The sequence below is a fragment of the Mya arenaria genome, chromosome 6 (genome assembly GCF_026914265.1).
Source record: "Mya arenaria isolate MELC-2E11 chromosome 6, ASM2691426v1".
Taxonomy (NCBI): Eukaryota; Metazoa; Mollusca; class Bivalvia; order Myida; family Myidae; genus Mya; species Mya arenaria.
In genome coordinates, this window is record NC_069127.1 from 67,560,187 (window position 1) to 67,580,747 (window position 20,561).

Genomic DNA, 20,561 nt, shown 5'->3' on the forward strand with positions numbered 1-20,561 from the left:
TGCTAAGAAAATTAATCCATCTACAACTAAACGCTCTTAGGTTTTCTTGCATACCGGACGTGTGTTTCTAGCACACCGCATTGGCATTTCCGGTGAATTCAGCCGTGCTGGAAAACTTCATCTGGCATCCCCCCTTGCCAGATGAGTCACGCGCTGTGACGTAATAATTTCAATTTCTTTTATAATACACTTTATGTAATCATAATTATGAGATTTAAATAGATAAGTTCCATTAACATTAACTTTACAAAAATATACTTTAAAAAAAAACAAAAAAACATAATAACCCTTAAAAGACGTGATACTGTAGGAACTTCTTGACGTATGCAGTGAATACAAATTACTGCGCGTCATGAAGTCAGTCATTCGGAACTCCTCGGCCATTTTTTCAAAAACAACCTCGGATGTATGCCGGTACATCTGTTGAAGTAGTCCGTATTTTTTTGAATAAAAGCATTAATTAAATGTAGTGTTTAAGAGTTGTATTCATTGCTCTCAGTTTAAATTGATTGCCAGTGAAGTGTATTATTGCAAACATAATTACGATCGACTTTTTAAGTATGTAAACCGTCCATATACATCCGAGGTGACGCTCCTGGTAAATGATCAACTTACCAGGCAAAAATGGTCCCAGAATCGGCAATTGTCAATAAAAATACGCCATTTTGTTTGCCATGAAAATTTTCTCACTTAATGTTTGCCAGAAATCAAATTACGTCCTCCCCCTTGAATATAATACATATATCTTAGTATATCTTAATGATTTCGTACCAAATAATAATTCTATTTTCACCAAAAAATAATAATATTTTCGCCCAAAATAGCCTTATTTTCGATAAAATCATTAATTAATGCTAAATAACCGTCACCTGAATATAAGAATGATATAAACCAAGTTTTTATCTAAAAAAATCTACCTAATGACAAACATTTCTAATCTTATTTTCGTATTTTAGTCAACAAAGCTATTTTCGCGAAAATAGACTATTTCGTATTTTAGTCATACCCGGTATGACTAAAATACGAAAACAGTGAATTAGTATATATGTGTTATATTTGAGTTGAGTTATGGCAATGATTTACTTAAACAATAAGTAGACAAGGAATCAAAGATTATTTTCATTATTTATTCATTCAATTTAAAGCACGTACATCACAATGAAACATATCATGGAGTACAAAGAAAAACATTTATATAAAACTTAACATCAGTTTAAACTCACTACAAGTCTATTATCCTCATTCATGAGGACTTATCGCTTGTCTGCCCTTAGCGTTTTTGCGAATGACCTTAGGACTGTTCCAAGAAACACGTCCATGCCACCTTCCCTGCCCGGGTGAACCAATTAAGTCTCTATCATAATGTCTGGTGTATGTCAGACGCTTCCCCATGTCGACATAATCATCCACAAGAGCCTTTTTAAGTCTTTCATTTACTGATTTTCTGATTTTTGTTGGTGTCATGTTCGTATGTGCCGGAAATCTTCCTCTGTGGACGATGGCAGACACCCACACACGCTCTGTTCCACGCTGCTTCAATTCAGACACTAGCCTCATTATATTGGTAGCGATCTCTTCGGGTCGACACTGCCCATCGATGTCATTTCCTCCGGCGTTCATGAAGACATATCTGGAATAATAAAATAAATAATATTACCTCTATAATATAACGAAAACCAGTGCATACTTAGGCGTGATTCAGATATAGGAGTTGAGAGTTTAGTAAATGGAGTAAAAAGGAAAAACTGTTTGTCAAAGACATACCTATTCAAACAAGACTTCATTCTGATTTTGAAACACACCAACAGGACGAAATAGCCAATACATACCTGCGGGAATATCAGGCGACCACCAAGATAGAGTCACGAAGCATTGAACTTCAAAACAGATGCTGTCTAGAAATGGTGGTCAATAAATAACAAATTCCTCAATCATAAGAAAGCAAGATAATTCAAAGAAGTTAGTCCTTATTATATCCATTTATACATTTACAAAAAGTAAGATGAATTTGAGCACTTAACAGTGAACACAGTGATAACATTAATTGCTAATTATAATAAGGTTGACGAACTGTAAACTTGATATGTTGACGAAACAACTACCCATTCTGTAAAGTGCTGTGTTCTTTCATGAAAATAACTTAAAGGGTAATCGTAAACATTTCGTAAAACTGCGAGTAGCATTACAAACATCGGTATTACAACTGCTACTGTACAGCGCCGTAGCCACACTGAGGCACACCGAGGCAGCAGCATCGGTTAAAATTTGCAATGCAAAAATAAAAAAAAGGTAATGAAAAGTAATAAATTTGCATCTGAATTCGAGACACCACCACAATATAACAGAACTAAGAACAATTATGCATAATGTCGTAGTAACAGCTATAGATGCTAAGGCAAGTTCAGGCACGATCCTCGCTGTTATTGAGCCTTGTCCGACTCCATTCGACAGCAAATTTTGCGAGCTATTTTTCAAAAGATTCCGCATGAATTTTACCCTACATTAGTAGACATCGCTTCATACAGGTCAAGAATCGGGGTTTGTGATGGACCTGGACACATTTTGAGTTGTTGGCGCAGACGGTTTTATTGATATGATCCTCTGCATTGTCAAGATTTACGGTCATGAATGTAAGGGTTACAAAATCATTACGACTTGCACAAAGTGATACTAAGGTCCAGGTCCGACAATGATTCATTGAGAAGAAATGCATTTAACTAGTATGACCTATAAATAAAACACCTGTGTGATGCAAAAAGGCCGAAAGCAAGCAGCACCGGTATTTATCACTTCATGTCGTAACTACTTTGCCTGCTCCAATGTTTTATTCCACACTCTTTACAGTTTGTCCGGATTTAGCAGTTTTGGTCATAGACAGTTTTCGTATGAAGAGATATTTAACATTCTTAACTTCAACTGTTAAACTGTTCCAAGTAACCTGCAATTAAACAGAGAAAGTTCAACATTTCTAGGGAGACGCACTGTAACTGGCTACGGTATGCCGATAGTGAATTGGTGTTTGCACATGCAGATGTTAGGCACATAGAATTTAATTGTTCACCATTTAAAGATTGGAAAATGCTGTTAAGGGTTAAAATAGGTATCTTACCAAGTCACAACAGTTCTAAAACACATGTGTATTAAAGAGGTAACCGCTAGTGTGATATTTATAAAAAGTTTGTACAGGAAAAACAGAATCGATAAATGCGTTGTTGAGCACAGCTTATTCCGATAAATTATTCGAAAACAGACATGTTTTTATTGCCATAGTTCACCCAGTTATTATAACACTTTCATCACGAGAAATTCCTCTAAGAGGGAGGTGGTTAAAAGATCAAAACCGCGAGGGTAGCAATTTTAACTTCTTTATTAACTGGATAAGCAGACATGAACAACTTTCCAACCATCTGAAAAGTAGTCTAAAGAATGCGAAGTACACATCGCAATTCCAAATGGAAACATTACATGTATGGTTGACTATATACGTGAAAAGATTGTATGTGATGTTTCAAAATGCCATTTTTTTGGCATCATAGTTGATGAAATGACTGATATTAGTGTAACAGAACAGATGAGTATTTGTGTGCGGTATATTGTTGGTAAGGAAATAAATGTGTTTTTTTAGAACTGCCACGAAGTGATGCAAGGACCATTTCAAACAACCTTATTGAAAACCTACACAACTGGACATAGATCTAACGAAGTGGCGAGGGAAAGGGATTGATGTTGCATAGACAAGGAGAGGCAATTCTAATTATGCACTCAGGTTCCACCAATTTACTCACTAATCTTCAAAAAGGAAAACAATCTTAGCAGACACATGTCGGGTAAAAGCGCAGTGTCGACCTTTTTAGCCGATGCATCAGAGTGTGAGGAGGAAAACGGGGCTGTCATATTTCAATGTGCCTCGAAACGACAGACTCTCCCAACACTTGAGTGTTTCATTAGTACCCTGTTGGTTCATTATGAGCATATGTACGACGCACTAAATGATACTGTTGAGGAATCGTCTGGCAAGTCAGCTATTGATGTGTCAAGTTATTTGTGGTCAATGGAAATCGAGTTTATTGTGGAGGCATTTTGACCCAATATATATTGGCATTCATAAGGCCACTACATGTCTGTTAAGCCTGTGACTTGTTACGGCCGGGCTCACATTGAAGCTAACAACCTTGATATCCGCTGAGGTATACGAGCCAAATCCGTCTATTTTAAAAATATCTATGACAGGTCAGTGAGAATAGCTGTACGAAAAATTATTGTGCAGTGTATGTTTATGAACTTATAGTTTTGCTCCCCATAGCTTTACAGAGGAAAAAAGGTATATATAGATGAATTTATATAGATTTATAAATATATACTTCTTATTTCAAAATCATGTGGCACGACGGTTGTAAATATTTGAATCAGTTGCAGGCGTACTGATATATGTGAAAAAGAGTGCCGGACGAGATCGTTGAGGATCTACTTGAGATATGTGTGCAGATCCGCCGTCTCGTCGGGAAGGCGGCGCTTAGTAGTGTCGTCGAACTCCTGCCGAGACGTCACGCGTCAGCTGAAGAGCGGCGGCATGTCTTCCTGGTCGTCAATTCCCAGCGGATCAAGACGGCGGCAGTTGTGCCAACCAGTCACATTTCAAGCGACGGTGTACACCTCACGCACGAGGGTAATCGCGTTCTGCTCAGGTGTCTGTATCATGCAGTACCGGTAGTTAAGGAATATAACGAAACGGCCCTTTTCAGGGCCAATAAAACATTACGGAAATAATGTCTTACAATTGTCAATCAAACACCACCAGTTTCCGTTCTATATTCTGTTAATTAAGTCAAGTTTTATTAGATTTGTTCATATAAAATGACATTAAATGGCGATTAATTGGAACATATCAAAAACACTGTCTTTCATATTAATTATTTGTATCCCTTTTTTATACAAAACGGACAAACGCGGACATCATACAATATATACATCTTCAATAATAATTTACCATCCTATAAGTGCATTGGATGCAGCGGTCTTACATTTCTCACGACTTACATTTCTCACACCGTAGTGTCTTGCAAATCTCACGGTCTGATAATTCTCACGCTACAGGTGTCTGATAATTCTCACGCTACACCGGCAAAGAACTTATTTTATGAATGAAAGTAGTAGTAATAGTTTAGGTGATGAATTTCATTACTTGTTTGAATGTCAACATTTTTCAGACGATAGAAAGAAAAATATTAAATTGTACTTTTGTCGTAACTCTAATTGTATTAAGTTAGATCAATTAATGAACAGTAAACAGTATACAGGAGCTAACAGTCTAGTCGTTCAAGATGGTGGCTTTTCGTGGAATATTAGTCGCCTGTATACTTCTTCAAATATATTTAAAGGCAGTGGAATACAACGATACCAACCAGCCTAAAACAAAACATAAATATTCTCCAGGCGAAAAAACACTTGTCAACTGTTTCGACTCTACAAAAAAAAGTATTTTCACGTTTGAAATTCTTTCGTACCTTTCGCCCCCAGTGGTTGAAGTGGCACCCAGCCATTTTGTATCCTCCATGAGAACTATTAAAAACCTTCAGAAGTATTATGCCAAGGTTAATCCAAGATATATATTTTTCGTGTTCCTTCTACTAAGTGGTGACGTGCACCCTCACCCTGGACCTATTGAACAGGACAAGTATGCTGATAATTCGGGATTTTCAAATATGAAAAAAGGGAGACAACCTAAATTTCCTTGTTCGGTTTGTGGAAAAGGTGTAACTGCCCGTAGTAAAGCTGTCAACTGTGATTTTTGTGAAATCCGGACACATATAAGATGCTCAGGTTATATAAGTGATTCTTTTTACTCAAACGTATGCAAATCTAATGGATCTTTCTATTTCACTTGTCGGATATGTACTTTTAAATTATTACCTTTTTATCTTTGTGATGATTTAAACGATATTCATGATAGAATTCTGCCAGATTTACATGACAATAGTTTTGCTGAATCTTGTAGTAATTTTAACTGCTTTGAACTTAAAGGACTTCATTTTATTCATTTCAACATACGATCTCTATTACCAAAGTTGCCCGAAGTGAGACATTTAATGTAAAAATATAGATTTGCAGCCATTCAACTGACTCCTGCCTAATTCATTTGACCGACCATATAAAAGAACAAAATTCCAAAGGTCTATATACAGGAATGATTATGCTGGATCTTCAAAAGGCGTTCGATACCGTAGATCACAAAATTCTATGTCAGAAGTTAAAAGAAATTGGTGTGGATTCAATTGAGTGGTTTCAATCATATTTATCTGGACGTAAACAAGTTGTCAATGTAAATAATACAACGTCTGAATTCATGAACATCTCTTGTGGCGTTCCTCAAGGAAGCATACTTGGACCGTTGCTGTTTTTATGCTATGTCAATGATATGAGTATAAGCATAAGTGAAAAATGTAAATTAATATTATATGCAGATGATAGTGCTATCCTTTTCTCACACAAAGATCCGTCTGTTATTAGTAATGTACTCGGCAAGGAACTTGAAAACTGTAGTAAGTGGTTAGTTGACAACAAACTGTCTTTGCATCTTGGAAAAACAGAATGTATTTTATTTGGGTCTAAAAGAAAACTAACAAAAGTTGATAGCTTTAATGTAAACTGCAATGGCCATATCATAAAGCCTAAACAATATGTTAAATATCTTGGAAATATACTGGACAATGATCTCAGTGCTGCATCTATTGTTAACAATATTGTCAGTAAAGTTAATTCTAGGCTAAAATTTTTATAAAGACAAAATCGTTTTTTAGATATGAATCTAAGAAGATTGTTATGTAACTCCTTAATACAATGCCATTTTGACTATGCATCGACATCTTGGTACAGTGGTATATCTAAACAATTCAAGAACAGATTACAGGTCACTCAGAACAAAGTTGTCAGATTTATTTATGGCTATGATTGTAGAACTTCCCTGAAAGTCTTGGCTTTCAGTGATATTGGATGGCTTAATATAGAAAATAGGATAAAGCAACTACGACTAAACCATGTACATAAAATCTTTAATAGCAAATGCCCATCATACTTACATGAACATTTTACTTTAGTCTCATCCACACATTCTTACAACAGTAGACATAGTGCTGGAAATTTTAAAGTGCCACAGGCTGACAGTTTTATATTAAATACTTTCTTTTATCAAGCAATCCAGGACTGGAACAGTCTTCCAATAAAGTTAAAAGAATTGAAAAATAAGAATACTTTTAAAAAAGAAGTGAAATCACATCTCATTGTTGGTATGAAATGTGCAGAAATGGAAGATTTCCTATTTTATTAATTGTTATTCATTTAATCTTGCATATCAGTCCAAAGATTTTTGTCATATTATGCTAAAGTGTCATATGGTTTTAACAGTCGGTTGCATTATAACTGTAAAAGTTCGATATCAAACATTTAATCATTCTTTAACTGGTCAAGAGTACATGCATGTTATTTTTGTATAAGTAAACCTAATTTAAACAGCTTACAACTGAGATCTTGGCAAATAATTATATTTGTCATAAGGACCCCATTGGAAATAAGTTGAATAACTTTAATGGGTTATCCTGTGTAATATATTTGTCACATTGAATTAAATCTTTGTTAACGCACGTATGTATCCAAAGCATTCTAATGATGTTGTGCTTTAGTATAGATATCAACACTAATACTTTGTTAATCAGTCTGTGTTATAACTTTATGAGATATTTGGTTTGTTACAATGACATATATATGCACGAATAAATCTATCTAATAAATCTATCTAAAAACAAAAAAGAACTCATTAAACTGGCTATATTTTGTAAATCCCTTTTATCTAATGTCAAATAGTCATTCTCCTTTAAAAACAATACGACTTATTTGTCTTAGTATTTCCTATTATAGGAAACTGTATGTAATATATGTCCACTTTGTTTATATATATATATGTTTAATTAATTGTTTGTTAAAGCGTTATTGTTCTGATCACATGGTTGTAATAACCCATGATCTAAATAAATCTTGAAATCTTGAAATCTTGAGAAATAAATCATACGCGGTTAAAGAGTTCATGACATGTAATATTTTGTTAAATAGCTTTTATGTTTCAAATGATTTTTTTTCAGCAGCAATCGAACTATTGTATTTGTTTGCGTAAGTTATTTGGATTATACCTATCACAGTGTGTCAACGTTATGCCTATTGTTATTTTAGACTATACTGTAGGGTGTAGTTTTTAAAGTCATACACAATATGGCGGCGATTATGCGGAAATGAAATTGAATGTTACTTCGAACACGTTCTTCTACAAAATAACCGACCTGTATTTAGTGTTATTGCTTCAACATCAATCGAAGCAAAAATAGCATCAATGTATGCGTCTAAAAATGTTAAATTTAGATGGAGACAATCCAGAAATGAGCTGCCAGGAAGTGATCGATTTCGGACACGAAGGTACATGTACATTAGTCTGAAATAATAGACGTGTAATACTTGATTCTTCCAATCCCTAACGTCTTAACGGATTTGTGCAAAAAGCGGGGGTGTTTGAAAAATATTGGAATTGTATTAAGTGAAGTATTTTATGGTTGAAATGGATAATAAAGGTTTATATTCATATTTTACTATGGAAGTGTAGCTACAATAATGAGCGATCAGGGATACTTTTTTATTATTTTGACATTTCATGTGTATCCCTGTAACGCTACAACTCTCTACCATTTAACACTGGACGAAACAATATATAGTAATATTATGCATCGATGTTGATTAATAATGATATAATTGTTACAAATGTACCTAACAGTGATCTTAACTGGGTTGGATTTGTCGTTAGAGTCGTTATTTTCACATAAATATACTCTGGGTCACGAAATGAGTGTAGCAGTCCACCATTTTTTATACATGTTGATTTTTATCGAATAAATTTGTACCCATCCGTCAATGATGGTTAACCCTGTGCGCAGTCACAGTTATCCTCCCTTTTCTATGTATTGTGCAGAGCAACGCAACAGTGTTCAAAAATGGTGATACCTAATCATCATCATCATCATCATCATCATCATCATCATCATCATCACGAACATCATCATCATCAACTTCTCCCAACTTGACCCATCAAACACGTTAGCGTTCAGCGCATTGAAATGGTTGCATTTTAATAGTGTTATTTAACCGAGCCTATTAACGACCAAAATATTCGAAATCCTCTACCCCGTTTCATACATGTACACAACCTGTCAGATTTGTCCTAGATTTACAGATTAATGGATACAATCGATGCATGTAAGTGCATTATGGTATCTGAACATGTTTTTTTTGGCATAATGACATAAATAAATGTGTGTTTGATAGTAGGCAATGATATTTTCGTAGAAATTTGAATTTATAACAAAGATAATTTAAAAATTGTGGCCGCGAGGATCCTCTGCGCAAGGCCCGTTTGCTACTTTTTGCTGGGATGGTGGACGTCACCAGTCTGCCATAGCCTAAAAATTGTCAAAAGACTGGTTGACGGCCATTTAGGTGGACTATATGGAAGTGCAAAGCCATTGTGCAAAAAAACAAGCATTTAATGCATTAAAACACATTATTTACCTTTTCATTAAAAGGAAAGTTGACTGACACAGACAACAATTATGCCAAGCGGAACAACTTGACCCAATCGTAATAATTCGGCCACCTCCGACAAGCTTCGAGATAATACAATTGTAACAACTCGGCCTAGCCAGTATCCAACAGGAATTGACTATCTCGAAGCTTACCGAAGATGGCGAGTTGTTACAATTGATGGCCGAAATGTTCCGATTGTTGTAAAACTGTGAACTGCGGCCTTGCAGGTGCCCTTCATGTATATATTGTTATGTTTTGACAGAATGAAATGAAGAAAAAACCATGAAACTCATAACTATTTGCTGGATATTACTTTTTGGTTACGGAATTTATGTAAAATAACATTATCTGGTAATATTTCTTGTTTTTATGATATGTTATAGATGCAATATGCTTAAACACGGAATCCCGATCGGAATAACTACCCACTTTTCGTACAAAACAATTTGTACGTGAAGGATTTGCTGTATCAAAAATCGTAAACAAATCTGTCAACGTACAATTATTTGGACTTGAAGTTACATCTAGCTGATCTACATCTCTTAGTCTAAATATTTGTACGTTGACAGACTCTTTTTACGATTAAAAAAAAAATATATATATAAATATATATATATATATACATTATATATATATGGCAAATCCTTCACTACAACATCTTCATTTTACTTTCAATTCAGAGTTGATTATTCACTAAAATTATTTCGCATTTTTAATTGTTGTTTAACATGAAACATCTCAACCATAAAAAAAGAACAAAATAAAAAATAAACGTGTTATATGGGATTCTTCCAATCCCTTACGTCTAATCGGGTTTGTGCAAAACAGGGTGGGGGTTGAAAGATATTGAAATCGTAGTTAGATAAGTATTATATGTTTGAAATAGATATTAAAGGCTTATATTCGTATTTTAGTTATTACCATCTAAGTGCAAAGATTTTTTCACAAAACAAGCATTTAATGCATTTAAACACAACCATTTTACCTAGCATAACAACTCGACCATCTCAGGTTAACTTCGAGATAGACCAGTCACCTATTGTATATATAATCGTAACAACTCGGCCATGGCCAAAAGGCCCCGATTGTTGTAAATCTATGCACCGCAGCCTTGCAGGTGCTCTTCATGTATAACAGTTTATATCATTATGTTTTGACAGTATGAAATGAAGAAAAACACTCATCAAATTCATAATAATTTGTCAGCTTTTATTTTTTGTGTACATAACTCATATTTTAGATATATATAATTATCTGACCCGGAATCCCAATCGGAATAGCAACCCACTTTTGGTACAAAAAAAATTGTATGTGAAGGATATGCCATTTCAAAATTTGTAAAAAGATCATTCAAGTTACTATTATTTGGACTAGTGCTTCAAGTGTTTGATTTATTGTCTCTATAATGTATAATGCACCTGTCAATTGTAGAGCCAAGCTGGGAGCTGCCTAAAAATCAGTTACTTGGTTAGCTCAGTTTGACAGATCTCCATGCAAGTGTTCACATGGTCGTGGGTTCAAGCACCATACCAGTAGCATCTTTTCTCAAAGGTTTACTTTAGAACCCATCATCCAGGAGTAAACAATTATGATATTTTTATTAAATATTACAGGCCATGTTCTTTTGTAAACTTTCAGATTGAGAAGTGCCTGGATACAAGGCTTGTATTGTTAACATCATCTGATACAATCAACTGGAACAAAGCTGAAATGGCTGCCTGACCTGGCTTAAAAATCGGATGGCAGTACATCAGACTAGAAGATTACAAGTATTGAGATGGACAAAATGAAACCTGAGCCTACCAAAGCTGACAGATTGCACAAGAAACACATAAATGCAGGTATTTGCTGAGATATTGTAATTATTTTTTTAAACTTCTCATTCATTTAGGAAGTTCAGTTGAAACAGAGTTGAAAAAAAATGAACAAAGGTACATGTATATACATTTTTAATTCTAATTCAAATGAGAACTTTACTGGCCAGCACAGAATGGTAAAATGCTAGTCGACCAATATAAATGTGCCTGGTTCGAATCAGTAAAGCTGATGAATGTACTGGTTGTGTAGCCAGGATGTGAGTAGGTCTGCACATGGCTGATAATGCATATCACTTTAAATGTTTAAGCTGCACTCACACAGATTGTCTGTTTTACCAACTCCTTTTTTTTATTTCTTGGTCTTATAATGAATTATTTTATGCGAATTTCTGAACACTGGTCATAACAGACAACTGGAAAAAGTGGATCGCTGCTTTCGTATATTAATTCAGTCAAAAAAGACAACTGAAAATATTGGAACGCTGTTTTCTTATTTTAATACGGTCAAAAGATCTGTGCCAAAAGTCTCATTATTAGTAAAGCGTTAGTAATGCTTTTAACCATAAAACCAATAGTTACAAATGTAAGTATAAAAAACATGATCTTAATTCTTATCTTTTGTCAGCAGTCTTATATCATCAGTTTTCATACTGCTTTTCATTAGCTTATTCCAAGCCAAAAAGTAAAAGAAGTTGTCGAAACCTTCAATCTGTGACTGAGAGTGCAGCACTCTTACAGATTGAACGTTTTGACTACTTTATTTATTTTTGTCTAGGAACAGGCTAATTTATGTGAAAATGCATGTTAACCATTCATATCAGATTGCTGACAATAAATAAGTCAGAAAATGTTTATATTCAAGTTCAAAATGTTTTATGCAAACTGTTAGTAACGCTTTAAGCCATAAAACCTTAGTTTTCGACCTGAAATATGGAAGTCTGCAATCTTATATTTTGTCAGTAGTCTTATATTACTAGTTTGCAGATATTTAAGCAAAAAAATAGGTCATTCCAAGACAAAAAATACAGAAGTTGTAAAAACAGTAAATCTGTGAGAGTGCAGCTTTAAATGACTAAATGTTTTGATTTGGCTCAATTCTCACCTAAAATCTTATAGTTTTGTGGCACCTAAATGGTTTGTTTTTAACAACATTACATACATGTGCATATGTATATATTTGTTCTTAAATTTGTAATTTAGATTTGAAGATTCATTCTCTGGAAAGTAGAAAAGGGCATGTTACATACTTTTATCACTGCCATGACAGAAACCATATTGAGGAGCTGGTCCACCTGTAGGAAGAATTGCGCTATTGGTTGGAGCAGCACTATTCCCCAGCCATACACCAGCACTTAGTTTGTTATAGGGAGCATTTCTGAGCAGTTATGGAGACCACTAACTTTGCAGGTATGTTATAATCAAAATCTTGGTTTATATATTTTTTATAATTTAGCATCTAATGAGAAGAATTTTATTTCTAGATTGAAGGCACACACTATTATAGATTGATGCCCAAAAATATATTTCTTATTTTAATGCATTATCATGTCTACCTCATTTGACTTAAATGATCAAAGCAAAAGAAATGCAAATGATTAATCTGCATATATACAAATGTAAGCTTTTTATCTGGGGAAATTGTTGCCACTTGTCTATTAATTAAAGAACACATTTATAATTAATAATGTTTAATCTGTACACAAATCATATGCCTTCTTTGCTTTAACCATCAATGTCAAAGAGTCCAGCATGATAATGCATTAATTGAAAAAAATGCATTAATTTATATGAACCCTTTAAAACAAAGACATTTCCAAAATCCAATAAAAAATAATTGAATATTGATGCAGAGTTCAGTTAGAATATAATATAACTTTTTATTGCAGTTGTTGCAGTGAAACTTGCACCAGTGTGTTTTCTGTGGAGATAAAGAGATAGTGTCCAGCAATGAAGACCCAACTCAAGATCTGACCTTGTAAGGCCAATATGAAATAACTGTGTGGGAAAATGGGAAAAACCTGCAGTCAGGAATGCACGGAAATCATCAAAAGAACAGTGTTAAATTAATCTTGAATAACTTGACATTTATTTTGTTTGACATATTTATTTATGGTGCAGTGAAAACATGCTTTTTTCCTCATGGTTATTTAAATTTAGAATTGATAGGAGAGAACATCACTATGTCGTTTCATGTTCATAGTCAGATCAAAACCCATGTACATGTCCAAATGAGCATTCGAAAATATCAAAATGGTACTTGTTGTATGTAGTGTAAGTTAATTAACATAATAAACAAAAATATTTAATCAATTTCAATTTATTATGCCCCCTTCAAAGAAGAGGAGTATATTGCTTTGCACATGTTGGCCGATACGTCCGTCTGTCTGACAGTAGACCAAAGCTTTTCCGGGTGATTACTCTACAATTCCTTGACCTATTGTCAAACTTGACACGAAAGTTTGGTTTAACCAGTAGATGACACCTTTTGATTTAAGGGGTAATATGGTCAAAGGTCACAGTGACCTTGAACAGGAAGGTGTCAAAGCATACATCTGACTGATAAGTTGACAATGCCTGCACCTATGGCCCTCAAACTCAACAGGGAGGCTAAGCCTGACTATTAGAAGATCCTATTGATTTAAGGGGTCATTGGGTCAAAAGTCAAGGTCACAGTGACCTTGAATGCTTAAAGGTTGTACTAATAATGGCTGGACAAAGCCTGCACCCATGGCCCTTCAACAACTTGACTGGGGTTGGGCCTGTCCAGTAGGTAAGCGCTATTGATTTGTCACAGAGACATTGAACGCAAAAAGCTTGCCTGTGTGACAACTCGACAAAGCCTGCACCCATGGCCTTCAAACTTAAAATTTAGGTATGGGGTGACCAGCAGATGACCCCTTTGGATTTGGAGGTCAAGGTCACAACTCCAGTAATGTCATTAAAACTATGTCATTTACTTATTCCCTGCTGCTAAGAGGATACATGTTTATCAGCAAATATCAGCCATCGTCTGATAATGAGTGAAAACTGTAACAACTACCCTCATACTTTGAATAGCATAATCTTAAAACTGCCTCAAAGGCATCTTTTGTCAATGAAAAACCAGCTGTCATCTGGACTCTGTTGATAGAAGTTCTGGGAGGCATTTTTAGGCTTGAAAGAGCATCATTTTAAAGTTATATTTTTATTATGTCCCTTGAATCTTGGGTATAGTTTGTATTGTATTTGCATTTTAAAGACATTGGCTTCAACAGAACCTAATGAAATGAAGGAATGTAATTGCTTACTGAAACTGTTATAAGCGACGTCATAAATTGAAGCAATTTTAACATAATGAATATGCATTTAACTAATTTAAAGCGGTTCAGACTTAGGAAACTTGAATTAAGAATCTTGTAGGCCATTGGATACATGATTAAGTAGGGCCAATATATTTGTGCTTATTATAATCACATTTATCCTTCTTCATCTACCTTAAAGAGTGTTCATCATTTGTATGAAATCATTTGATCACGTTTCATTTGAAAGAACTTTGCGGTAGTGTTTGCTTGCTTCAGTTACATCACCGACAGTCTTGCAGCGCTTTCAGCGCTTTGATTAAACTGGTCATCAATATCCCACCTCGGCGTCATTATTTTTCGTCAACTTCGACTGCATTATCTGAATTAGGAATTTTCAACGATTCTGTGTCGATATGTTTTTATGATGTCAGTGGAGTATGTTAATGTCATAAGACATTATGTTCTGACACAGCCAACACCCAGATTGATTGGTAGGTGGTGTTGAATTTAATTCATTACCGAAACCTTAATGATAGCTTTGAGGGATGCAAGCTGTTGATTAAGGCAAGCGGTCACCATTAACAACTGGCTGTGCTGTACATAACATATACGGGAGCTACCACATTGGTTGTGTGTACCAAGGTATACGGTGCAGTTTTTTAAATGCTCAGTGTCGAGAGATGCTTGGTATTTAATTTAAGAATGCCCATGGTCGTAAGGAAGCAATTGCAAAGCAGCTTCGTCCTTCCACATGTCCCTTATTTCCAAATATGGTGGTATGTAAACATACGTGTAGCAAAATTTTCGACTCAAATGAATACTAGATACGTTTTTTTTTTTACAATTTCTGTATATTTGAAATATTAAATAGTTGTGGATAGTCCTACTTGATGTTATCAAGTGCATTTGGAAAGTGTTGTTCTATTATATATTGACGAGAAATCTACCCGTGAATACAGATACTTCAATTTAAAAAAACAACAACATGTATTCATCTGATATATAACACAAGCTATTATAATGAATCTTTCATTTTTTGTGTTTTCTTTTAAAAAAAATTGTTGCGCTACTTGTCTGAGCGTCTATCAATTTGGTATATAGTCTATGAACACATGTCATTTTTTAAAATATTGTTAAATAAATAAGTTCTAAATATGTATTTGAATGAACAAATAATAATAAACTATAAGGTGAACCCCAAATACTTCTATGATTAGGGATTGCGACTCTATATGCAGACGAAGCAATACAATTCAAAGTACCTAATGCATTTCTTAAAGATATGATGTAGTTATTGTTTGAAACTATGAAAATCCTTCACAGGGTGTCTTAGAAAATAAATGTTGTTGTTTTCATACTGAGAAGCATCATTGAACTAAAACAGAAAACAAACAAAGAAAATATGTTATAGATACAGTACGAGTGTTTATTTAAAAGCGTCCTTTTACAGACGTAAGAAGCTGTTTCGCAAGGACGAACACCAATTTGTTTCCGATGCAAAGCCGAGGATAAAATGGTTGTTCGTCCTAATGAAACGGTTTCTTGCGTCTATAAGAGGACCCTTTTGAGGAAAAAACGAGTAACTGTATCGGACTTATTCGACGATAAGTGTATTGCATATTTAAGTGACAAATTAAATGCATTTATAAATTCTGATTTATAAATAGAAAAATAAAAATATTTTTCCGAAGGATAAACATTAGATCATTATCATGGCCTCTTTCAATATAATATATCGGCTAGTGGGATTACTCGAAATTATCGTGCACGGTCCGCTTACAAACGTAAGATGACACCTCTTTAATAGCTCTGCTGGGAGTATAGTGGTTCAATAATAAAAATAAAAGCACTACATATATTTGCTAAAATCATCTGTAGAGGCAACACTTTAGTTCATATTAAATAATCTATTCACAGCAACATTTTCTGGGACTCGACCTGCTACCTATTTCGCTACAAAGACGACTGGCTTCTGTCTACAAAATCATCGTATTCGTAGTATTGATTGTCTTCAACCAGTTATAGTTAGTATATACTTTCTTGCCATCTTTTATACAGTCTTGTAAGAAGGAATATAGTCCGACGTGTGCACTAACAGTGTTGGCCGGTAAATCTTCAATAGTTACTATTCGTCCATTTATAACCCCACATTTGACCTTTAAACGTGTTATTTTCTTGCTTCACTTCCCTTACGGATTTTTAAAAAATCTTAACTTTATCGTCTATTGACCTAATTTTAGATCGTTTTTCTAGTAATACAGACGCCATATAAATGTCACTGACTCAAAATTGACGTCCTGTTCAACATCGAACACTATGTCCTCATTATTTTGAACACTTTCTGTTTGAACGGTCACAGAAAGTGGGGAACAATTAGTAAGAACGGGCAAATGCATATGCATAGTGAAACAGTGTTTAATGTTAAGGTCTTCACTTGAGGATTTTTGCATTTTGCAGGTTTGGCAAAAGTCCCGATCCTTGCTCTCCATAATTGCACACTTATCCCTATTGTTATATAGCCTTATCCGTCACTTAACGGAAAAACAAACGTCATCACAATGACATCACAGTCATAACCGAGTTAAGTATTTGATAAGAGGCAAGCAGTGTGGGTGGTTTCGGCGGGTGGTAAGGGAGGTAGCGTTTGGTAACCGATCACATGTAGATTTCTATCATAAAAGTAATTGTACCTCGGGTTTACAAGGGGCCCGGAAATGACGTCATCATATGGCATTACGAAGTGCAGCACACACATAGACAGTGTTTGTGACAATTTGCTCTCGGAAAAGAAATATGGTTAGAATAGTAGCTTTATTCATTTGAACATAGCCCACTGATTTGAGCAAGGTCACTCAGATAGCGCGAGACCGGTTGAGTCTTGGATGCATGCTCCCGAAAATGAGCTTGTGCGACATGTTAGCGAGGGACGGTTTCTGTCTCAAGGGCAGGCTCCCTGAAGCGAGCCTACGTGTTTCTATACGCTTCAGAGTCATATGTAGTAGTAAATTCAATACTATACTATATAACCTTATTGTTTTGTTTGTAGAATGGGTCTCAAAAAAGAAAAGACTGAAACGGATCATTTAAGTAAATGCTTGGATTCAGATTATCAGTATTATAGGTAAATTATAATTTTTTAATTGTAACACAAAATGGGGATCATTTACAGTATATACATTTGCAATACACTAATAAATGAAATCGTTTCAATTCAAGAGGGTGGTTACAAAAGCCGTAGACTGTTTTACGCAAGCTGGGTAGGCGAGTTGAATTAGAGCGTACCGCCACCTAATCTGTTAGATCTTTGATCAAGATGGTTGTTGAAAAATGCAAGGGCACAGTGGTTGTGCCTAAATGGCTCCGTTTCGGCCGTAATTTGCTAGTATAAAAACTGGTTTTAGGAGTTTTGTAACAGAAAAAAAGAAATACGTAGAACAAAATAATTATAAATGTGCTTTTGAATTTCAGATTATTTGCGCTGTGTTATAAATGGCATGTAGAAGAAACACCATAATTAGTGCTTTAAAGGTAAAGAGAGATGGAAGTATATCTCAATCATAAACGAATAAAGAACATGAATGCACATGTCTTATCATGATTTACATCTTACAAGTGTTGGCTTGAGACAAACGCTAAAATGAACGGTCGAGGAATCTTGGGCAATTATTGACAACACGGAATACATGATAGAATGGCAAGCCACGTTAAAACAGCTAGAGCAGATACACCGTTTCGAAATATCACCATCAATTAAAGGGATTCATAGACTTTTGCACCTAGAAACGATTTGAATATAGACCAGCAAATTTAATTCATATCTCAATGTATTTATTATCTGTATGCGGTATAAGCAAGTATGCCAACATTTTATGAAATGAAATTGTATCACACACTAAATGATTTCAGAGATCGAACTGATAATTTGTGTAGTACAAGCAATGCTGCAATGTGCTTGAATTTGCAAATCGTTTACACCAAAGCCTATTTAGAAAAAAGACGCTGTCAATTCCGAGCGTTTGATTGCCACATGCTAATTGAATCCATCGACGTGATATTTATATGAAATCTAACAGTGATTCTTTTCTCGTACGCTGGATTTTAACTTTTTATCTTGGTGTGTTGACTTGTAGCGACGTGAAAATGGAGATGGAACACTTTCTTATTAGACCTAAAAATATCAAACTGACATTTATCGTAGAAGAAAGAGAGTATGTTTACAAAAGGTTTGTCATGTCCTTGTCCAGCGACTAATTGACAATTAGTGTGTAGAACTCTTCTTTAACTCACGTAAAATGGTATTTTATCTTCCTCATAATAGCTTGCATTGAAAATTCAAGGCTTGTTTCAAGGAAGTACTGTATTTGCCTATGTTAGGACAATCTGGTGTCTAGTCCTTTTAAATATGGCAATTGCTTATGAATTTTGTTTTAATTAACATCTTCTAGAAAAATCAATAATCAGTGTAACAATTAATAACAGTTTTTTTACAGGTTTCCCAAAAGTTACTGGTGCAATGGAAGGAGCTCAAATAAACAATCAGGCACCCACTGAAAATGAAGTGGACGGTATAAACCGTAAGAGCTACCATTCCCTGAATGGTCTGTATTTTATGTTGGTGAAATTGAATCACTAGAAACTTTTGTTTCTCGAAACCTTTATCAAAAACAGATGCATTTTAATGCATTGAACATATCCGTTAACCTTCATTCGTAAAACAATATAGAAATTTAAAAATGCAATTTGTTTATTTTACAGATGGTTTGTAAAGCCAACTATATTGTTACGGACCTCGTCACATAATGACCTAGCTCAGTCCACGACAGCCGAGTGTTCATTGAATGGAACCTATGCCGTACTTATCCACCACACTTGAACCCTTGAACAATATAGAAATTTAAATGCCATGTTTGCTTGATGCAAAATAAAGCTCTGTTGATATATTGTCAAAATCACATAACTATGCACTGTGTTTTGGGCCCTTGCCTTGCCGTGGGGAACTCTTGAATTTTCGACTACTGGGCTTGTCCCTGTTTTTTTTATTGTATTTTAATTGTTTAATGCCATTCACAATACAGACACTCAAAATTGAAAGATCAAAATAAAGTCATTTCTACACTGTTCTCTTTGCAGACAATGAACGTGATTTTCAAAAAAGTCTTAACTATTTCCAAGATTACTGTTTGCAATGGAAACTAAATATTAACCTCTCAAAGACTAAAGTGATTGTCTTTGGTGCCAGAAATCTGAAGAAATTTAACTTTAGCATTGCTAACCAAGCGCTAGAGATAGTTAAGGAATACAAATACCTGGGTGTATATTTCTCGTCCACCGGTAGCTTTTTATACTGCCGTAAATATTTAATAAGCCAGGCTAACAAAGCAATGTATGCTCTATTTCTTAGAATTGATAACCTAGACTTGCCTTTGGATATACAAATGAAGCTTTTTGATTCTACCATTGTCCCGATTCTAACGTACGGATGTGATGTCTGGGGTTTTGAAAACCTTGATCTGTTGGGGCTATTTCACAATTATACTTTGCGACGGATTACATATATTAGAAAAAGTACTCCACGTTACATGCTCTACTCGGAACTGGGTAGATACCCCCTTAACACCATAGTTAAAACCAGAATGATTAGTTACTGGAGTAAACTCGTTTCATCCCATGACTCGAAAATAAGTTTCTTGATATATAAAGGCATTTTACATACATGTAGTAATAATTCCGTCTGGGCCAGTTACATCAAGTCAATACTTGATTCAACGGTTTATTCATACGTTTGGCATAATCAAGCAAGAGTACCTGTAAAACGTGTCAGTAAACCTGTGAAATCTAACCTTGT

At 34.8% G+C, this 20,561-nt stretch overlaps 1 protein-coding gene and 1 long non-coding RNA gene across 2 annotated transcripts; one reads left to right on the forward strand and one right to left on the reverse strand.

Moving 5' to 3' along the window:
* Nucleotides 1–1,239: 1,239 nt before the first annotated feature.
* Nucleotides 1,240–5,564, reverse strand: LOC128237981 (uncharacterized). Its single transcript, XM_052953557.1, has 2 exons — nt 5,505–5,564; nt 1,240–1,630 (listed from the first exon to the last, which is right to left on the reverse strand). Exons 1-2 carry the CDS (start codon nt 5,552–5,554, stop codon nt 1,240–1,242), a joined length of 441 nt encoding a protein of 146 aa, XP_052809517.1. The 5' UTR covers nt 5,555–5,564.
* A 2,706-nt stretch (nt 5,565–8,270) lies between these two features.
* On the forward strand, nt 8,271–13,680 carry LOC128239188 (uncharacterized). Its single transcript, XR_008261836.1, has 4 exons — nt 8,271–8,460; nt 11,257–11,459; nt 12,703–12,842; nt 13,322–13,680. It is a non-coding gene; the product is annotated as an uncharacterized LOC128239188 (long non-coding RNA).
* The last annotated feature ends 6,881 nt before the right edge of the window (nt 13,681–20,561 follow it).

Coding starts and splice junctions, on each gene's coding strand:
- LOC128237981 (XM_052953557.1), bottom strand. CDS start 5,554: ATGGAGGATACAAAATGGCTGGGTGCCACTTCAACCACTGGGGGCGAA. Junction 1,631..5,504: donor TCAACCACTGGGGGCGAAAG/GTACGAAAGAAT, acceptor TTATTATTCCAG/ATATGTCTTCATGAACGCCG.